This window comes from Dermacentor variabilis, chromosome 10 (assembly GCF_050947875.1).
Source record: "Dermacentor variabilis isolate Ectoservices chromosome 10, ASM5094787v1, whole genome shotgun sequence".
NCBI lineage: Eukaryota > Metazoa > Arthropoda > Arachnida > Ixodida > Ixodidae > Dermacentor > Dermacentor variabilis.
In genome coordinates, this window is record NC_134577.1 from 13,973,604 (window position 1) to 13,993,555 (window position 19,952).

General features: G+C 46.0%; 1 protein-coding gene and 1 non-coding gene across 2 annotated transcripts in view; both read right to left on the bottom strand.

Moving 5' to 3' along the window:
• Positions 1 to 19,952, bottom strand: part of LOC142559960 (phospholipid-transporting ATPase ABCA3-like) — a 169,013-nt gene that overhangs the window by 19,179 nt on the left and 129,882 nt on the right. Inside the window, exons 25-28 of the mRNA XM_075671675.1 lie at positions 19,002 to 19,175; positions 15,209 to 15,431; positions 6,786 to 7,011; positions 1,738 to 2,009 (exon numbers count right to left, since the gene is read on the bottom strand). Of these exons, the coding sequence (XP_075527790.1) occupies positions 1,738 to 2,009; positions 6,786 to 7,011; positions 15,209 to 15,431; positions 19,002 to 19,175 (895 nt within the window). The remainder of the gene's footprint in view (positions 1 to 1,737; positions 2,010 to 6,785; positions 7,012 to 15,208; positions 15,432 to 19,001; positions 19,176 to 19,952) is intronic.
• Positions 1,315 to 1,388, bottom strand: TRNAS-GGA (transfer RNA serine (anticodon GGA)). The gene has a single exon. It is a non-coding gene; the product is annotated as a tRNA-Ser (tRNA).

Genomic DNA, 19,952 nt, shown 5'->3' on the forward strand with positions numbered 1-19,952 from the left:
CTGTTGTCCTCAGTGAGCCACAGTGTGCTCAGCCAGCGGACTCGTTGCGCCACCCCGTGGTGGCCGCAGTATCTACGCTATGTAACAGACCGCAGCAAGATGTAACTGCAGCGTTTGCATTGTGCTCGACAGGGCTTAAGTAGGCGCTCGCATTCATATGCTGCTGTCTGGCTATGCTAGGTGGTGTGAACCAGCTTTCTCCTGCACAAGCTTGACCAACGGATAGTAGCTGTACACAACTTGCGCATTTTGAAACACTGTCAATAGCTCAATACAAAGCGAAGTCTACCAAGGCATGAAGTCAGGAGCGACCTGGAGTGACCAAAAGTGAAAAATTGCCAAGTTGGTATGGAAGTAGCGCTGTGTCCTGTCTTTTCTTGTGCCTTAGCTTGTGTCCCAGTAGTTTGCGCTCTGAATTTAACTGGAGTGACCATGCGCTGGCAAGTGTGCATGTGGTCTGGCATTAGGTTTCGGGTGGTTCGAGACTAGTTGAGTGTTCAAAACTAGTAGAAATTAGTGAGACCAGATGGCTACGACACCAATGAGCAGAGTGGTCAAAGTTCAATTCCTATGCCGATGGCGGCGGCCGAGCGTGGGCAGTTAATAGTTGGCTTCTTCCAAAAGCACATAATTATTATCAAAATTCATAAGCAGATTCTCGCTTACTTCAGCCTGTTTATTAAACTGCGTAATAAATATACACAGTAACAGTAGGAAGAAGCACACTTATCCAAACACCCTTCTTGATTGATGTCAGCTATTAGCCAATAGCAGCCGCGTATGGGAATCTGCAATATTACAAAATAAAGTGCCCAGAGAAGAGTGAGGAGCAGGCTTCAGTTGAAAAGAGCATTTGAGAGAAAGGTGACAGCGCTCTGCTTGTGAGCTCTATGGGCCGTGCATGACTGCAAAATTTTGCTGAGATGTCCACAGCAGCATATGCTATTCGCAAACTGTGTTTTTCACCAAGCCCGAGGGGTGGTTCAGGGCCCCTTTAAATCAGGTGAGGCATTGCATTTACTTCATTGCTTCAAGGTTTCAATACATTTCAATATGAATATATGTTTCAGCATCAAAAGAATTTCACTGATCTGAGAATTTCATAAAACCAGGTTTCCATAAATCAAGATTTGATCAAACATCAGCTTGCCTTATCAGTATCAATTTGACGTAATAGTCCTGTGGAAACCCACAAGGTGGAGAGAAGTAATTAATGAAGGAAAAATCAGACACCCACATATTCATAGCAATTGCTACGAAGAAAACCCATACAAGTTTCTCTAAAGAAAAAGCCTCGCAGTTGAAGAAAAATTCATCCTGGTCCGGGACTCGAACCCGGGACTACTGCCTTTCCAGGACAGCCGCTCTACCATCTGAGCTAACCAGGCGGCTAGCAGATGGCAGGGCGAAGTCAAATCACTTCTGTCCACCCTGTGGGTTTCCGCGGAACTATTACGTCAAACTCTTGCCTTTGCGTCGACTTCACCTTGCCATCTGCTAGCCGCCTGGTTAGTTCAGATGGTAGAGCGGCTGCCCCAGAAAGGCGGTGGTCCCGGGTTCGAGTCCCGGACCAGGATGAAGTTTTCTTTAACTGCGAGGCTTTTTCTTTCGAGGAATCCGTATGGGTTTCCTTTGTAGCAATTGCTACGAACAGGTGGATGTCTGATTCTCCCTTTATTAATCAGTATCAATGTACACTACTCCTAGCTACAGTAGTGCAACAGTGTAATGCAATACCTGAAAACAAAAGACCGGTGCCGGCTCCTCCTTCCGTGAGACTGGTGGGAGCTGCAGGAAGTCACCACAGAGGACCAGCTGGATGCCACCAAAGGGACGGTCGCTGCGCCGCACCAGCCTGGCTACCCGCTCGAGCTTGTGGAAGAAGCGTCCGTCCAACATGGACACCTCGTCAACCACCAGCACCTTGCAACGGCGCCACTGGTTCACCCACGGTGGTCGCATTGCTCGTTGCATCATCACTTCTACCGTGGCCATGCCTGTTCCAACACCTGTCGGGAGAAACATATGCCACTGTGGTACGGGGCACAGGAAATCAAGGAAATTGATGCCTAAGTTGTGCCATAGGCTCCTGTATGTTTCAATGCCGACCCAGCTGCTTCGCAATGCACAAGAGAAAGTGGTCCACTGCAGTGGCACCACATCCCGTCAATTTACACCTATTGTTGCCAGAGCATGAACAACTTAAGCTAGGCACTGCTGATACTCTGTGTCCGCTCCTCAGCTTCCGCATGACGTATGATGAAGCATAGTTGATATGACCCTAACCATCAGTGGCATGGCCAGAAATTTCATTCGGGTGGGGGGGGGGCTCACTTTGCAGCTCGGCCTCCTCCTTAAGAAGCTTTAGCTCGGGTACTCTTATCTAAATACATGTAGAAGGAGAATTCGTTTTTCTTGGCAACCACTGCACCAAATTTGACAAGATTTGCTGCATTTAAAAAAAAAAACTTAAATTCTACTGACTTTTCGTTTCGATTTCATTTAGGTTATCAATTCTTTATGAAAAATTTGTAAAAAAATCACAAAGTTTCAGAAAACGTAACTATCAATTGTAACACTGTAACTCAACAATGAAAAATAATATCGCAATTCTGAGAATTGCACCTAATAGTGCATCTACAGCGGACAAAATTGATATGTTACACATGAATCTCAAGAAATTTAGTATCATGGAAATACGGCTTTTGCAGAACTCTTGTACACAACATAACCAGTTCACGTAAGATACAAATTGACATACCAAATTTGTCTGCTTTGACTGTTATAATCGATGCCGTTTACAGAACCGCAATATCTGATCTTGATGCAGAGCTATTAACTTTTAAATGTCATGCTTCTATTCTTCTGCGAACTTTCGAAATTTTGAAGATATTTAAACAAAATTCAGACCCTAAATAGTAATTCCGTTTCCAACAGACACTAGAATTTAACTTTCCCTTTCAAGGGCAACAAATTTCAAGAAAAGCGATCGAGGAGTTATCTCAGAAAAGCATTTCTGCGTTTTACATTTATTTGAATACGCCGCGTCGTAGTTAGGCCCGAGCTAAAGCTTCCTCCTAAACAATTTGTCGAGGTTTCAAATACATGAACAATAACTGCATTGCCATTGCCAAAGATGCTACAAACAAATTCTGGAACGCTACACACTGTCAAAACAAGTAAAATGTATTTTTTCATAAAAGAATATCCTCGTATGTGCCAAAAATTGTGCCCAGAATACCTGATGTCAACGCTTCCATCTTTTCTGTCTATTTAATAAGTAAAGGAAATATCACACGAACTTTAAAACTATATCAGTTCGAAACCAGCAAGGCTGTGCATGCCGCTGCTATGAAAAATGTAAAGGCCATGAAATTAAGAAGCTGAGGACAAATATTGTAATGAAACTGTCATTCAAGAACCTTGTTTAGATTCTTGTACAAATGCAACGGCCAGGCAAAAATCTTACTGATGCTGTTTTTTGTTCCAATGTGTTGTGCAGGAGCACCTGTCACCGGTCGTGTATTGTGAGTAATTGCACTTAAATTATAGTCGAAACAGAGAGCACATATAAAAAGCAAGGGTTCTGCAGAATATATAAGGGTGAGTCAAATGAAAGTGAGCCGATGCGAATATATGACAAACGGTGTACTTTATTTAAAAGTAGTGTCTATGACCATTTAGACATTTGTACCCCTGACTAACGAGTGGCATGATTCACGTCGCATAGAACTCCTTGGGTTGCTGCTTCAAAAAGTCTATAACCGACTTTTTCACGTTATCGTCCGACACGAACCTTGTGCCTTTGAGCTGTTTTTCGCAATTTCCCCAAAATGTGGAAGTCGCGAGGCGACAGGTCTGGGCTGTATGGCGGATGTTGCAGCGTTTCCCATTTGAACTTTGCCAGTTCTGTGTTAACCATATCAGCGACGTGGGGCGGGCATTGTCGTGAATCAAGATGACTCCATTCGTCAAATTTCCACGTCGTTTGTTCTTGATTGCGACATGCAGCTGATCCGGCGTTTCACAATATCAGAAACTATTGATAGTCTCTCCAGGTTTAGCAAATTCGATCCGTAATGGCACCTTATAATCGAAGAAAAAAAAGACAACACCTTTCTGGCGGAAAAGACGACCTTTGCTTTCTTTGGAGCGGTGAATTAGAATGTTTCCACTGTAAACTTTGCCGTCGTGTTTCAGGCTCATAGTAGTGGTACCATGATTCGTCCCCGGTCACAATTGCGGACAAGAAGTCGTCACCCTCATTATGATACCGGATCAGATGAGTCAAGGCAGCGCCGAACTTCTCCGTCTTCTGGCCGTGGTTCAAAATCTTGGGAATCCTTTGCGGACACAAGAGCCGATAACCAAGATGTTCATAAATTATGGCGTGAACCGAACCGTGACTGATGTCCACACGCTCTGCCAGTTCATCGATGCTTATCCACCGTTCTTGTCTCATCAGAGCATCAACTTTGGAATTTTGTTGGGGGTGATTACACGATGGCTTTGGCCCGGCCTTGGATCGTCTTTGCAACATTCACGTCCTTTTTTGAACCGTTTGCCCCAACGCTTCACAGCGGCCAATGAAATGAAATGTTCAACGAACACGGCAGCCATACGGCGACTAATTTCTTTTTGGGAAACACCTTCAGCTGTCAAAAACCTCACGGCACCACGCTGCTCAACTTCTGGAGCACCCATTACGTTACGCAACCATGTTCAACCCAGTGTATGGGAGCATTAAAGAACATTTTTCCTCACACCTGCATGTCACTTGTAAATGAGAGATGCCTGTGTGCTACGCACATGCCTCGCAGATAATGAACCGAACCATTATTGCGCGGGGTGGGTAGGATAACTTTCATTTCACTCGCCCTTGTACATTAGAAATGCGAAGATACAATGGCATATACAGATGGCCTTTCTGCTGGATTTATCCAAGTCTCTAGAGGTCTGTGTAAATAGAGCCTAGAATATTACCCTATTGCTCTAAAAAAAGTAACACTCTCTTGATTTAGCATTCCTTTACATTTATGGCAATAATCCTCTCAGGTCCTCTTTTACTGGTTATTACCACAGAATCATTTATTCACCCTTCCCTTAGTATATTAGCCATGTAGCACTGCATGAGCCAAGCAGCCACTGCAATAATTAAGGGAAAATGAGACATCCAACCAATCGTAGCAATTGCTACAATTCATCCCGAACCAGGACGAATTTTTCTTCAACTGCTAGGCTTTTCTTTCGAGGAACCCGTTTGGGTTTCCTTTGTAGCAATTCGTACAATTGGATGGATGTCTCATTTTCCCTTAATTACTTCTCTCCACCTTGCAGGTTTCCACAGAACTATTACGTCAGCCACTGCATGTGTGAATGCACCTGAAAAGCCAGAATCCTCAAGGAGAATGTGAAGAAGAGAAGACCCAACCTACTTTGCATATTAATATTTATACTGCGTCAACAGATGACAATACATTAATGAACAGCTTATGCAAGTATGATGAGGTCTCCAGCATGAAGCGACTCAGTTGTCAGGCAGTTGTATTATTAAAAACATTATGGGGTTTTACATGCCAGAACCCTGATATGATTATGAGGCATGCCGTAGTGGGAACCCCGGAGTGATGTTGACCGCCTGACATTCTTTAATATGCACCTAAGTCTAAGTACACGAGCATTTTTGCATTTCGCCCTATTAAAACACAACCACTGCAGCTGGGATCAAACCTCTGACCTTGAGCTCAGCTGCACACTATAGCCACTGGCTTGCCACAGCAGGTCCACTTGTATTATGCAAGCGTATGTAATGGGTAATCAAAGTGAAAGATACAGGAAAGTACAGATGTCAATGTGAGCCAGAGTGCTACTCTGCACAGCGGAGAGGAAAACGGGAAGAAAATTATGTTGAGGGCGCATTTGCAACACGGTACCTTTCTTAAGAGCCACAAGTGTAGTGCAGTGCAAAATGTCTGGCAGCCCTCATTATTCTTCCTGCCAAATTTCCATGACATGGGCCAAGAAAAAGTGCATTTAGGTGTACCTTGCCTGCCGATGCCTTCTAGGTACGAAGTTAGCATCTGCCACTTTCACTTACAGACAGGGGCAGGTTGCAAAACAAGCTCCATAGTTGAAGACCCTTGGCAGTGTTGAGTCTAGATGGCCACGTTCGTGTAGCCAGTAACATGTGCACTACACCGTGTGAATACAATCCCAAGGCAAATTTGGTGCAGCAAAATTGTTTCACTTTACTCTATAATAAGTGCTAAAATACTTGTGCGAGAGTCAATTTTTTGGAGGGGCCTGCGGCAACTGTTCAGCCGAACCCAGTGATGTAGTGAATGGCTTCTTTATAAACTATGCAAAGCATGTATAGTTGAACATTCAGTTTTTAATATTAATAATTTTGGCAGGATCACAAAAAAATGATCTAGCTTCAATATTGTCCAGTTTATGCCAGCCAAGTCAGTGTCCAAGTATTCTCTAAGGCCAAAGAAGCTTTAAATTACATTCATCACATAGCAGGGGTGTCTGCTCATCGCAATGGTGATTCTTAAGTCAATCCAAAAAAATAATAGCGATCCCAGAATACTTCACTACTGACTGTGCCCAAGCAAATTGGTGCACATTGCTACCAATTTTCACAGGCTAACGCACACATAAGATGTGTGCTGCTCGAATGATCAAATAGCATTCTACAAGGCATCTGTTACATCCCTGCGCATACATATTACGTGCAATTTCAGAAACACAGAATTACATTCAGAAGATGAAACAACAGTTACCAGCAAACGAATGCAGCGTAGTGCCACCAATCTGAGCAGCTGCGATGCCTGTCGTAGCCGTGGCAAATGCATCTTGTGGGGGCAGTGATGACAAGATGTGCCTCAAAAGATACGACTTTCCCGTGCCTGCCCCACCGGTGAAGAACACACTGCGGCCAGCCAATACAGCACTAAGAACAGTCTTTTGCTCCAAGGTCAACTGTACAGGATTCAGGCTTTTCCCAGGCTGAAATCAATATCAGGAGCAGAACATGGTTGTCACTCATAATTCCATACAGCCATTTAACTGAAATATTGGCCTGCACATCTCACTCGGCATTATTAGTATCAATGATTTAGTCATCAAAAAACAGAATCATGAAATTGTTTTAGTGACAGAAAGGAATTCTAAGAAAACACGATACAAAGCATGTAGTAAAGCTTCTATTACACGCAGGAATTTTCGTTCTAGTTGTGTTTTGTTTTAAATGTCTTCTTGGCTGCAACACTTTTTCATTTTGTGTCCATGCACTATCAAAAATAAAGAATGTGAACGAGCCATTCAAGTCGAAAACCACATTTTCCGGCGTTACCTTCACATCGCCTGGCACCACCGGTCTCGTCTTCTTTCCCGTCGGTGTAGTTTTGTCGTCCTTTGAGAGAGGCCTCTTCACACCTCGAGACTGGGTTGCGTTGGCGTCGCGTAGCATCAACGGACTTATCTCCTCAATCACTCTCTGCTTGCTCGACTGCAACCGTTCGCGAACAGTAGCGGTAGGTCCTTGCGTCGCTTTCTTCGCATTCAGAAACTTGACGAACGTGCAAAGTTTGCTGGGTGGGCAGTTCGAGAAATAAAGGTGCACTTTTTCATCCTTGAGGGCGACCGATATCTTCCCTTCCCGCAAGAACTTCTTGTGTACAACGGCATTCTGCAGGGAATACACCACTGAGCGCGGTCCCAAGCGCGCCCTGAGTAAAATGTCCCGAAATTCGTTTCTGTAGAGAGCGGCCTCGGCGTTCTGATGGGTAACCCTGCGAGCAGGAGCGCCGTTGTTTTGTAGGTGCTCCACTGTCACGGTACCTGTTATCGCGATGGGCGAGATTTGAACACACGGATTTTCCATTGCATGCGCACACCAGTGGAGAAAACACACCAGATGCCGTGAGACTGCGGTGGACGGGCAAGAGCGAGCGGCGACTGCTGGCCCGCCGGGGATTTAAAATCATGCAATCATACCGAACACGCTTTCTGGCTCCATCTGGGCTTGCGGCTTGCCTCAATCTCGGAGGCCACAATTAAAATACTTGGTTCCAAAGAGTGTCATCCACTAATTAAATACAGCGTCTCTAATAGTAGTGTCTTTTAGCTAAGTTTAAATTATTATGATCTTAATTAAATAAACTTTGATATACATCATATTCTGCTCCGGTGCGTTCCTCATGGAAATACACGATTTATAGGGTGGCGTCCTCTCGATTTGAAGTGCGAATCTTAAAGGCTATGCTTTTCCATGTGAAAAGCGCCGAACACGATTTTTGAAAGGTGGGAACCTTTCAAAGATGGAAACACATCATAGAAGTCGGCATTTGGACACCACCTACCACGTTTCTTTGGCGCCTGCCGCGATCAAAGACGTCATGACTGCCATGTTTAAAACTTTTCTTCGACAGGAGTTTTGTGTCGCCCCCTACAGATGCCAAAGGATTCCGCGGGAAATTTGTCTGCTATAACAACAGCAGAGCACATCTACGTCAAGGCGCCAGTAACAGCGCAGACATATTATATGGCGCAAAAGCCAGTTGAACCAGATTTCACAAGTGAATGCGCATTTTGTCTTCGGTTGCGCTGGCGTCTTCACACCTAGGGAACTTGGCCGAAAAAAACATTCGAGCGTAGCCGTTGTGGATACGCCTACACTGACTGCTTCAGAGATGATGACTGAACATGAAAAATGCGAAGGCGCTTTTAGACAGTAGCGTACTCTGACTATGCTGTCCAGCAATGCCGCCACTGGATTTTTTTTTTTTTTTCTAACGAGAAAGCATTATCTGCCCCATTACGCGAGAATCCGCCGCCGTCATCGGCGGCGTGACTCTGCGGTGGTACCAAAAATGGCCGACGGCACAAAATGTCAAAATGCTCTACTTTATGACGAATATTTTAGGGTGTCTCCTGTTTAACAACGTAAATCAATGGCTCTGAAAAGAAAATATGGTACTTCTCGGTCTGGTTGGAAATCTAACCCGGGCCTCCAAGTTTGGAGGCAAGCATGCACGCTTCACCGACGCCAAGGCGGCTTTTCTTCTTTTTTTTTTATTCCCCACATTGACACACAAACAATACACAACTTATATAAATGTGTCTGTCTTGGCCGCATTTCCTTTCTTTAACGCTGCGAGCCCGGTACTTCCAAGCCACGAAGGGCATGCGCGTTATCAGCATGAGAGAACATTCTCAACAAGAAAATAGCGAGCGCAGCGTTTTCAAGAAAGGAAATGCAAGCAAGACAGATGACGATTATCGTTGTGTAGCAAATATACACCCCAAATGGTGCAGAGGGAGAGAGCGAGACGGGAGAACGGGAAAGGTAGGGAGGTTAACCAGATGGGAAGATCCTGTTTGCTACCCAAGGCTGGGGAGAGAGGGGAGGTAAAGTAAAATGGCGTAGATTTGTTTTAAGAGTGTAGCATGCCAATCTATGTTGTCTGTTCAGGAAGTGCCCGATGGAGATCCCTGAACCGTGCTACAGCTTCAATGAAGTGATCGCGTGTAGGTCGCAAATTGACATCAGCATTGTTGAACTGCGTTCTATCTTTCCACAAAATGTGGAGGCCCAGGAGCGTTATAGCGTCGTACGGAAAAACCCTCTGAGTCTACCGGTAAGAATCATATTCCATGTGGATCTAAAGGTAACTCTTTCTTTAACGTCCTTTGTAGCACATCCCAGAAAAAGATGGGATCCCAGCGATCTAGAAACGCGTGCTCTATCGATTCAGGTTTCTTGCATATAAGAAACAGTAAACTGACCACGGGACAAAAATACCTTTGTTATATTTTCGCATGGTGTAGGCATGCCGCCAAGCCGCCGCGCGTGCCTCACTATATACCTCGGTAACCACTGGGTTTCGCGGGTGCGTGTGCAGTCCTTGTTCTATCGTTTTACAGCGAAGGAAACGCAGTATGCCGACAAGCTGCGTTTCACCTAAATACGCAAGAGGCTAAAGTTTCCATAGGTTTCCTGTTGATGCGAACCGTCGCAAGCAATGGGCCGCCGCGGTATATAAAGCCAATGTGGATTCTGATACCAGATCATCCATTGCGCGTGAAATATTTTGTAACACTCTTCAGCTTCCCTGTTATATTGCGTGGCGTGCATTAGCCAACGTGGGATCTTAGCATCGTTAATATCGCGTCATTGAAATTTCTTTCCGCACTGTGGGAAACCTAGATTAGGATTAGCCTTGAATGTAGGTCGAGCATGGAGGTCAAGCGTGCAGATGAACCTCAAAGCACGTCACATTCAAATTTGTTTTAATCTGAAGGAATTCAGCCACCTGTACAGTATAGATAGCCTATCACACGTTCACATAGCAAGGCAGCACGGTCACAGCTACGTTAATTGCAGTGGGTATGCCATAATCGCGCCTAAACGTGTTAATAAATTTGCGCGCGCGACAGTGATCGGAGCGAACGGACCTGCACAGCGCCGTGAACTCAAGTAAATGCAGCTTCTTTCCCGCGCGTGAAAGAAGCTGCATTTACTTAGGTTCACGGTGCGCGTTTCCATGACGATAAGTTAAAAGCTCCATTGAGGACTTAAAGGCCTATAGTGAATAAAGTTCCACATGCAGTTTCAGCTCTTGAGAGCGATTTATTATAGCACCGCACTCCATAGGGAGGAAACTCGCGATTCTCATACGATGTCCGAGCTCACGACGGCCAGCTCCAACTACTGAAGAAGCACAGCAGAAACAGTCACGAACCTCAGGAACCAAATCAAGGTTGCCAAGACGACATTTATTGCACATTGTATTCAGGAAATAGGACTTCTCAGCACAAACCACAGAGAAATTGCTAAACGCTGCCCGCGGCCAGCCCGGCCCAGTGCTTAAGAGACCCTGTCGTCGAGGTGGGCCGCCGCTCTGCGCAGCTCAGACCTCGGCATCCAGACGTGGGCAGTCCAGCAAGCCCGTGAGGCGGCGTTGAGGCAGGGCCTTGACGCTCCCCCGTGGGACACCTAAGCCCGGGTCGCGTTAAACCTCGCCGGACGTTCAATAGCGTTGTATCCATCCATTCACTGAGCCTACGTCAAAGAGCGTGAAGGCGGAAGCCTTGGGCCTCAAGAGACATTAAATTACTCGACATTCTCATTCGGATGTGTTGTTACTTATTTTCTCCAACCAAAGGTCGTGGGTTTGAGTGCCCTAATTGGCGCTACCTGAAATAACTGTGCCTAAATCAACTTCGCCCTAATTAACACCAAAGGTTCTCGGTTCGACTCCCACCAAAAGTCGAGGGTGCGATTCCCCGCGAGAGGTCGTGGGTCCGAGTGCCTTAACTCTATATGCATTAATTTAGTTTAATATAAAGGTGGTAAGGATGAACTCCCACATAAGCTCTAATTAGCTCTATATGAATTAACTATGCTTTAATACGCCTTACCACTAAAGTTCGTAGGTTCAACTCCCATATAAGGTCCATGGTTCGACTACTTTTTTTTTTCGGCATAAGCGACATCGGGGCCACCTGTGGAAGACGACGACTAACGCGAGAGCAGTGGCACGAGCGCGTGTCTGCACGAGGTGGTTTTCAAGGCCACCGTTATATGTCAATGCATTATTTGTCCCACGAGGCAGAAAAACTGACTTGTCTGCAACGAGTGGTACCAAAATCAATGTCACGTGATCAGCGCCTTGTATGGAGTCAGTACTAATATAGAATGTTGCGATGGGCAAATAATGCGAATGAAAGTGAATTAAGACTAATTTCTGTGAAGTAATGTGAATTACAAGTTAGAACAAGTACAAAGTAAAATGACTTGAGGTAGAGTAAAATGAATGAAGGTGAAGTAAAAGGAATGAAGGCGAAAATTTTGGGTACATCTCAGAACGGAAAACACATAAGATTTGTACACTTTAGGTGCTATAACAGCTGCAATTAACAGAATTGGTATTCTTTATTGCCGAGTAAGAGTCCTCAATATTGTGCTTGCTTTCTTGAAAAAAAAAAGCCTTAAGCGACCGTTTGTTAAGTTTAGAAAAAAATATCTGCCAACCTATTTCAGTGCACTGGAAACGGAGATGAGCAATCTTACAGCTTCAAATTTCCGTCGGTAGTCGGCACAGGTCTGCAACCACACTCAGGAGTGGAGTGGTACTCACCGTAAGCTGAAGATTCCGAGCACAGGTGAATCACATGCCTGCAAGCGAATCTGCCGAGCGTTGTCTTCGAGATAGAGAAGCCCCTTCTCACACATGCCACAACCCTCACCAGTTTTCCGAGCAAATGCCGCGAACCTATAAGTAAAGTTCTGTAGACTAACCAGGTCAGCTTGAGCGAGTCCATAGCAAAAGTTTTCTTTGCAAGTGGATCTCGGTAGTTTATTTTGACGACTTGCGAAATAGCGGAAACCATTTAACGAATTCGAAGCCCAGCTAGGCGCAGGTGCGTAGCGAAACACTAAACATAGGACACGGATGAGTTCACGGCTTCACACGCGTTTGTTTGGATAAGTAGTCCTGCTGAGCGGCACCCTGGTTCCAAGCAGCAGATGCGTGAAGCCACGTCTGGTCAGCGTGGCCAAACAATGAACAAGAATGATGGCGTCGCAGAAAAAAAAAGAAAGTGAGGCGAATCAACAATACATCGATCCAACATACAATGCTATACAATATTCGCACAATATCTAAACTTTGCACGTAGTATACGGTATATACAGCAATATGTACAACAGCGTACAGTAATCTGTGACCGCTGGGCGAATAGCCAACTGCGTCGTAGTTCGCCGTTCACTTCTGGCATCCACGTAGTGCGCACGTTCGCGGGCGTGGTCAAATTAAATCGGCGATCAGGAGGTGGAGTTCATCGCCTTGGTGAAGTTGATCTGTTTCCGGGCGTAGCTCACGAATATCTGCTCCAAGGTGGTGTCGCTGACGTAGAACTCCTTGAATCGGTACTTCTTCTGTATGGCCACCATCTTGGAGAACATCTCGCTCCAGGTGGTGTACGTCGCGATGATCCGGTACTCTAACACGCCCTGTGTATGGGCGCAGCCAACAGGGCGAAGTCACTAGACGGCCGGATCGTTCACCGAATATCCTTGAGATGTTACAAAAGAGACCCGGGGATTTTCCGGGGATTTAACGTTAGTACTACGTTGAAATTTACACACACTGCTGGAAAAGAATCCGAGTATTCATGTGTGCTCGGAATGTGGCATTGAGAGTAGTCTTCAAGTGCCGCTAAGCTAGTCGCTAGAGCTAACACGTGATTTGTTACTGTCAACACGGTTTACAGTCGCGAAAGCCGTGGCTAGTTGGGAGCACCTGCTGACTATCAATGCGTAAACACTAACACAGGTGTTGCTAGACCGGTTCCCAGTGGTACTGCAGATGAGGCTACTACAATTAACAGTTACGGTTTCAGCTAGCTTAGAACGTTCCCGTCCGTGACTATAAAGGTCACACACGGGTGCCAGCCAGGGCGAAGACCGAGCGTGCGAGGGTGAAGAAAATGTCGGTGGCGCGGGATGGTGGCTTCATGCGCGCTGTCTTGATAATGGCTTGATGTGTTATTTTGGGGGCGCGCCACAGTTACACGTCGACGGAAGCGGCAGCACGCAACAGGCACGCGCGCTAGCCGCTGCAGGGGCTCATCGTCGTACGAGCGTGGTGACCGAAAATGCTGACGGTCATCGATTGAAATCGGTTCGTGCGTACCTTTGTCCGCGTGAGACTACTTTGGATTAGTTACTAAGCGAATGTTTAATTCAATTTATAGGGCTAATGAAACGACGAGCCCAATTACTTCGCGTGATATTCCACTACTTTGCTATCGCAATGCTTCGCCTTCCAGGTGAAAATGAGACTCCCTTGCGACAGCAAACACAAGGACACGCTAACCGCACTCGCGCCGGTGGCATCAAGTTGCCGGCCATCTGCCACCGGCATCAGACGACGGCGAAAGCAGAACCGGCGCTCCTTGTGCACGTGCGTCGATCGAGCTCGACACGCGCTCTGCTGGAGCACTGGCACACGCCAACGCAGTACGGGAAACAATGGGAAACACTGCGCGCTAATTATCGGGCGAGTTGAAATTCGTTATGAGGGGTAAGTTACAAAAGAGTGTAAGGAAGGACACGTTTTGCGATATAGAGCAATACATACGCGCAGCGCGTCTCTCCTCTCGTCTCTTCGCATGGCGAGGCCGAGACTGCCGCGCGCACTCCAGCGTCTCCACACGTCTCAGCACCCACGCGCCTGATAGCATTTAAACAATATAGCTAAGCAATGAGCGTCCCACCTGCGACGGTGGGATACATATTTTCGCCCAGGAAAGTATTGCCTCAGCCAGGTCCAACAAGTTCTCTCGAAATCACTGGTTCGCCGCATACGCCAATTTCCACGCACGCGCTGATGCCGATTTAGGCGATAAATAACGAATAAGTACAGATTACCTTCTCGAAAAAATTAAAAGATAAACGGCAGACCTTAGCATATCTACCGAGAAGTTATCGCTTGACTTTTACAATCATACTTCGATGGTGTCTGGTAACCTTTTTTTTTTTAAATATAGAATGCCATCGATGTCGCCGGTTGCAGCCTGGTTCGATTTAAACGCTTGTCCACCAGCTCGCTTAAACAACGGTATACGGTGAAGCAGGCAAGTTGTAAGCAATCTATTGTAAGCAGCACTTAAAGGGGCAAGGACCACTAAGGAATAATACAAGATCAGCGCTAATGTGTGTTCTTCCTTAGGGTACATTCGGCTGCTGGTTTTCTAGTAGCTCTAGAGTGACCTGGTCGGACACATTTGGCTGGTTCCTTCAGAGCACCGCACTCCAGCTCCAAGCATTCGGAAGGACTCCAACCTTCCAGTTGGAAGCGTGACCGAGATTTGGCCGTTCCGGTAACATGGCTGCTGAAATTGCCGTTGTTGGCTTGGCGCGCGTCTTGGCGGTTGCGTACTTGTTTGTCCGCCATGTTTGTTTACAGCATGACGTGGGTTTCCAGCTCTCACCGTGTTTCTGCTTGCGACCTCATATTGCTCTGGCAAGTGGCTGGACGTTCGGCTCGGATCCTCTTTCTCTAGTTGGACATGCATCGCGTCAATCTCACTCGAAGAACGGTATGAGCCGAGGGTACCATTAGTTCTATTTGTCTGTTTGCGCGCTGCTTACATTGTTAAGCACGGAGCGCGATCGCTTCGTCAGTCGCAGTCGTACCTGGCAGCAGTGTTCCAGATGGCAGCCGTGGAACTGCCCCTTCATGTCGTTGGTGAGGTCCTCGTGGTAGTCGGAGTCGTCGGCGCTCTCTTGCCGCAGCCGGATGATGATGGTGTAGCCCCGGCCGAACTTGCTCTTCAGCTCGTCCACCGTGCCGATGCACTCCAGCTGGCCCGCGAGCAGGATCCCGATGCGGTCGCACAGAACCTCACACTGCTGCATGCTGCGCTGTCCAAGTGCCTCGTTATATTATACGCGGCGCAAGTGACACCGAGTCAACTGCGCTTCACGCTACGCTAAGATCAAACGTTTAAAAACTGGCATTTCAATTTCATAGAAAAAAAAAGTTCCGTGAAAAGCCGTGAAAATAACTTGTTAGGGGTCATGGTTCCTTAGGCACGGCAGGGTGTGCAACCAGCGAGCCACAAACACAGAAATAAATCAGCGTTTAAACGAGCACTACAGGCACGCACTTCCAACGTTGTAGAACCTATACGACAAACTTCACGCACGCAGAACGATGAAAATTTAACACGAATGAATGCTCTGAAGCCCTTATGGGATTTCTAAAATTTGATAATAAAGTTGGTCTCGAAAGGCCGGACCTGGCGTCACCGACACTAGCGTGAGTCATGAGGCAGTTAAATTTCCTGGCACGATATATCAGTAAGATTAGGTACTACTACATAAATGCATAAGAGATGCCCCTGTTGCTTCTGGCTGCGCTCCCGTGTGAAAGCGGCAGTGATCGCTTTAACTAATCGAACCAGGGATTGGATGGTCATCGTAAGATGATACAGATGACTAAACCAGCCCGATTTAAATTAAAACATTTGTGCCCCGAAAAAACGTGCGCAGACCAGCGTTATCGACCATGACGTCAATGCGTCTATTAACAATTGGATCACAGGTCACGGGCAGCCTTGCTCTCGGTTTGAGGTTGCATTATTTTTTTTAACAGTGCAAAAGTCCGTTCCGAGTACGGCCTCGATCTGCTCGGCCTGCTCAAGCCGCCCTGCAAACACATCGCGGGCGCTCCACTCTAGGTGTCTGCGAATTTCTAGAGACGCACACCGCAGCTAGTGCCACTCGTATGGGCTACTGGCACCTAGAGTGGAGCGAGCGACAGAGCAACTTGATCAGATCGATATATATCACATCGGAAGATCAATGACCGTTCGCTTCAGGACGCTTATATGGTCAATAACAACCATTCTCTACCAAATTGAGCATGCTTCGTATTACAAATGTGTCCACTGAAGTTTAGCCTACTAAAAGCTTGTTCTATGGTTTAAAGTACTTGAACCTTCATTTAAAGCGCAAGAAAATAAAAGTCGAAAACTATCATTTCGGCTTCGAAATGGTTTGCAGCTTTGCGAATTATCTATTGTCAACAAATTAATTCGTTATCAATGCAACAATGCGCAATCATTACACACGTTGGCCGAAGTTGATTGCCTTGCTGCGGTTAGACAACTATTCAGTGGTTGGAAATTTAGAACACTAAAGTGCAATAAATAAAGCCACAAGAACCGAAGGCAAAATCATTTACCACCCTTTATTTCCGTAGTAGCAACGATCACAGCACAGAAGTTTTTCTTCTAATAATTTTTTAAGATAATGTCTTCTTAGCTGACTTCACACGGGCTTGGCGTACTGGGTATTTTGCAGCCACTTCTACAAAAAAAAAAAAAAAAAAAAAAACTTTCCGCATTTTTAGATTATCGTGACGGGTCGCAAGAGGTATCAAAATGTAGGTCTTAATTAGTAAAGAAGCTAAAATTAGTTTCATAGTCGGTAAAATTAACGATACGGGCGTAATTAGTACCAATAAAGTCGAACATTAACCATATCGCACTATACCCCTGTAAAGGGTGCACTGCTGTGAATACGGACTTGTTGAGGCAGAGCCACCATACAGTACACGTTAGGGAAATGAAGCACGTTCGCTTATACAAAGCATGACTGGCGCAAGGCAATAGTGTCTGGAACGTGGTTGCGGTGGTGCCCACAAAAAGTGAGAATTAGCCGCAGGGAAAGTAAAGTAATATTAACGATACGTGCTCTATTAGTGCCGATGTAGTCGAACATTAACCACATCGCACTATACCCCTGTAAAGGGCGCACTGCCGTGACTACGGACTTGCTGAGGCAAAGCCACCATACAGCACACGTTAAGGAAATGGAGCAAGTTGGTTTATACGTACTAAGCAGGGCTCGCGCGAGGCAATCGTTTCTGGAACGTGGTTTTGGTGGTGCCCACAAGGGAGAATTAGCCACAGAGAAGGTAAAGTAAAATAAATAATGTGTGCGTAATTAGCGCCAGTATAGTCGACAATTAACTGTCATAAACCATAGGCTGCACAATATCCTGGATCGGCCTTCCTGGATTCTTGATGATAAAAAGGTAGGAATAATCAATTGTCGACGCTAAGACAAGTTTAACGTAAATGTTTGCGAAATACGATACGAATACAAAACGAAATGGGTGAATAACGAACATGAAGGCAAAAGACGGAAAGAGACAGGATAGAGCTATAACCAATCTTTATTCACTGAATCATTTTAACCACCATGTACGTCGACCTTGTCTTCTTTAGTATCGACACTTGGTTGACATTTCCTTTTGTAGGAAACAACGGTTTGTGCCATAATCGACGTAATAGAGGACCGCTAGAGCCCCTTGTGAGCGACGTAAACTAATATACAATGCCTCACTGGAACGATGGGAATTCTCCGTCAATGACCGATACTCGCGACACGGAAGAATATATTTGATTGAAAGCATACAATTCGTTTCGTTACATCCGCTTCAGCCGGCTTAGCCAACCAGCGCTCACTGAGAGTGATATGGACGAATGAAATCAATAGAGAATACGGCTTTTGGCGACTACCAGGCCGCGAAGACCTATATGCAGAAAGCTGAGGTAGATTGCGGCCCTGCTGTGTATACTGACTGCTTTGTATACTACTGAACACGCATCCCGGCATGATGGTGGGACCCATCGCGGCAGTTCAATCCCTACGGCATTCTGCCTCTCAGCACAACGTCGCGGGTTATGCTGTCGGCATCGTGCGAATGGGGGAAAATCATCACTCCTGTATAGAATTTTCGACGCAAGGCGGTCAAATCGATCCCGAATTCTCCACTACAGTGTCCACCGTGGCCCCTGTGATGCTTTGGCACGTTCAAGGGACACTAAAACAAGAATATTTGAAGCATGTCAGTAGATTACCTTTCTAGAATACCAAGGAAGCCACTCTTGCCGTAAGCAGCAACTTGGTAAGCACGAAAAGATGCGGAAGTCTTGATGACGTCGTCTCTGGCCTAGTTGCCTTCTTTAGCAGTTAAACTGCATCTTATTATGAAATAAATAAAGACTGAACTTAACGTTTCGATACAGGGCCCCCCCACTAACAACCGAACTACGAAAAGATATTTTGCGATTCGTGACTTCGCACTGACGTGCCGGGAGCCGCGCTTTCGGTCCGAAATTCTAAAAACTGAACTTTGCCCTTGATTTTCTGTCGTAAAAAGCAACGTATTCTCTCGAAATAAAAAGAATTTAAGTCCCCAAGGAACGGCTTATCAGTATTAATTGATTCAGTGTCCGCTTAAACCCCGTCACTCGAATTTACTGGCTGGACACAGACGGTTAACGTCCGCGAAGAAGGGTCTTGTGGCTACCCCGTCTAAAGGACCGCAAGCGGCGCGATTTCACAACGGGTCAAGGCGCCTTAGTTGCGACGTGCCGTCAACAGCTTCGCACGTGGGCCGCAGGTGGGCACCGACCTGTTGGAGGTGAGCAGGATGGCGCAGTCGGTCGACTCGCGGATGATGCTCAGGCTGCGCCGGATCTGCGCCTGGGCTGCGACGTCGACACCCGTGCTCGGCTCGTCGAGAAGGATGACCCTCGGCAGTCCCGCCAGGGCGATCGCGATGCAGAGCTTCCGCTTGTCGCCGGGACTGTGTCGACCCGATGTCGCGTCAATCAAGACATCGTTTCAGTTTGTACAACTTTGTAATAATTACAAGTAGTTACTGTCCACATAACTTTTCAGGAACGATGTAATAGAGGAAAGCCGATTAATTTTTGCACAGCTGAAGGGAACCAAAGGAGCTCCAATGGAAAATATTTAGCCGCGTTAGATCGATATCTTATTCGTCTGGAAGTCTATAACCGTTTTCTGTGCGTTGCTGCTCCTAAATTGCATCACCCACATCGAAGCGTATGAGTAGACGTAATCCCCTCGTGACCTGTGCCGCACTCTAGATCAGCCAGTGCTGACGTCACATGAAGCGCACTATATATATGTATACAATCTAAAATAGGCAGAGCCACTCTTGACCTTTCATTTTCATGATTTTCTCGCTTGCAAATGGTATGTTCTCGCTAAGAATGACGACGTTTCTTTTTTTTATTATTACAGAAACCTAATCTTCTAATCTAGCTCAACTTAATAATTTTTTCTTTTATTGTCCCTTTAAAGTAGTTACCGAGATTTGTTTTCATGCGTTTTGCCAAATCCCAGACGAAATACTGACAAGAATAAGACGCCTTAAATAAGTCAAAAAAAAAAAAAACTTCTATTCGCAAGTAAGCAATATCAGAGACGTTGCAACAATGTCAGTACCAGGGTTAGTGCGCGAAATAAAAAAAAAATGGTTTTCATTTTCTCAGTTTGTTAGTGTTCTACCACCAAAATCTGCTGGTCTTAACAAAGCGTTTCATTACCGTGCGAC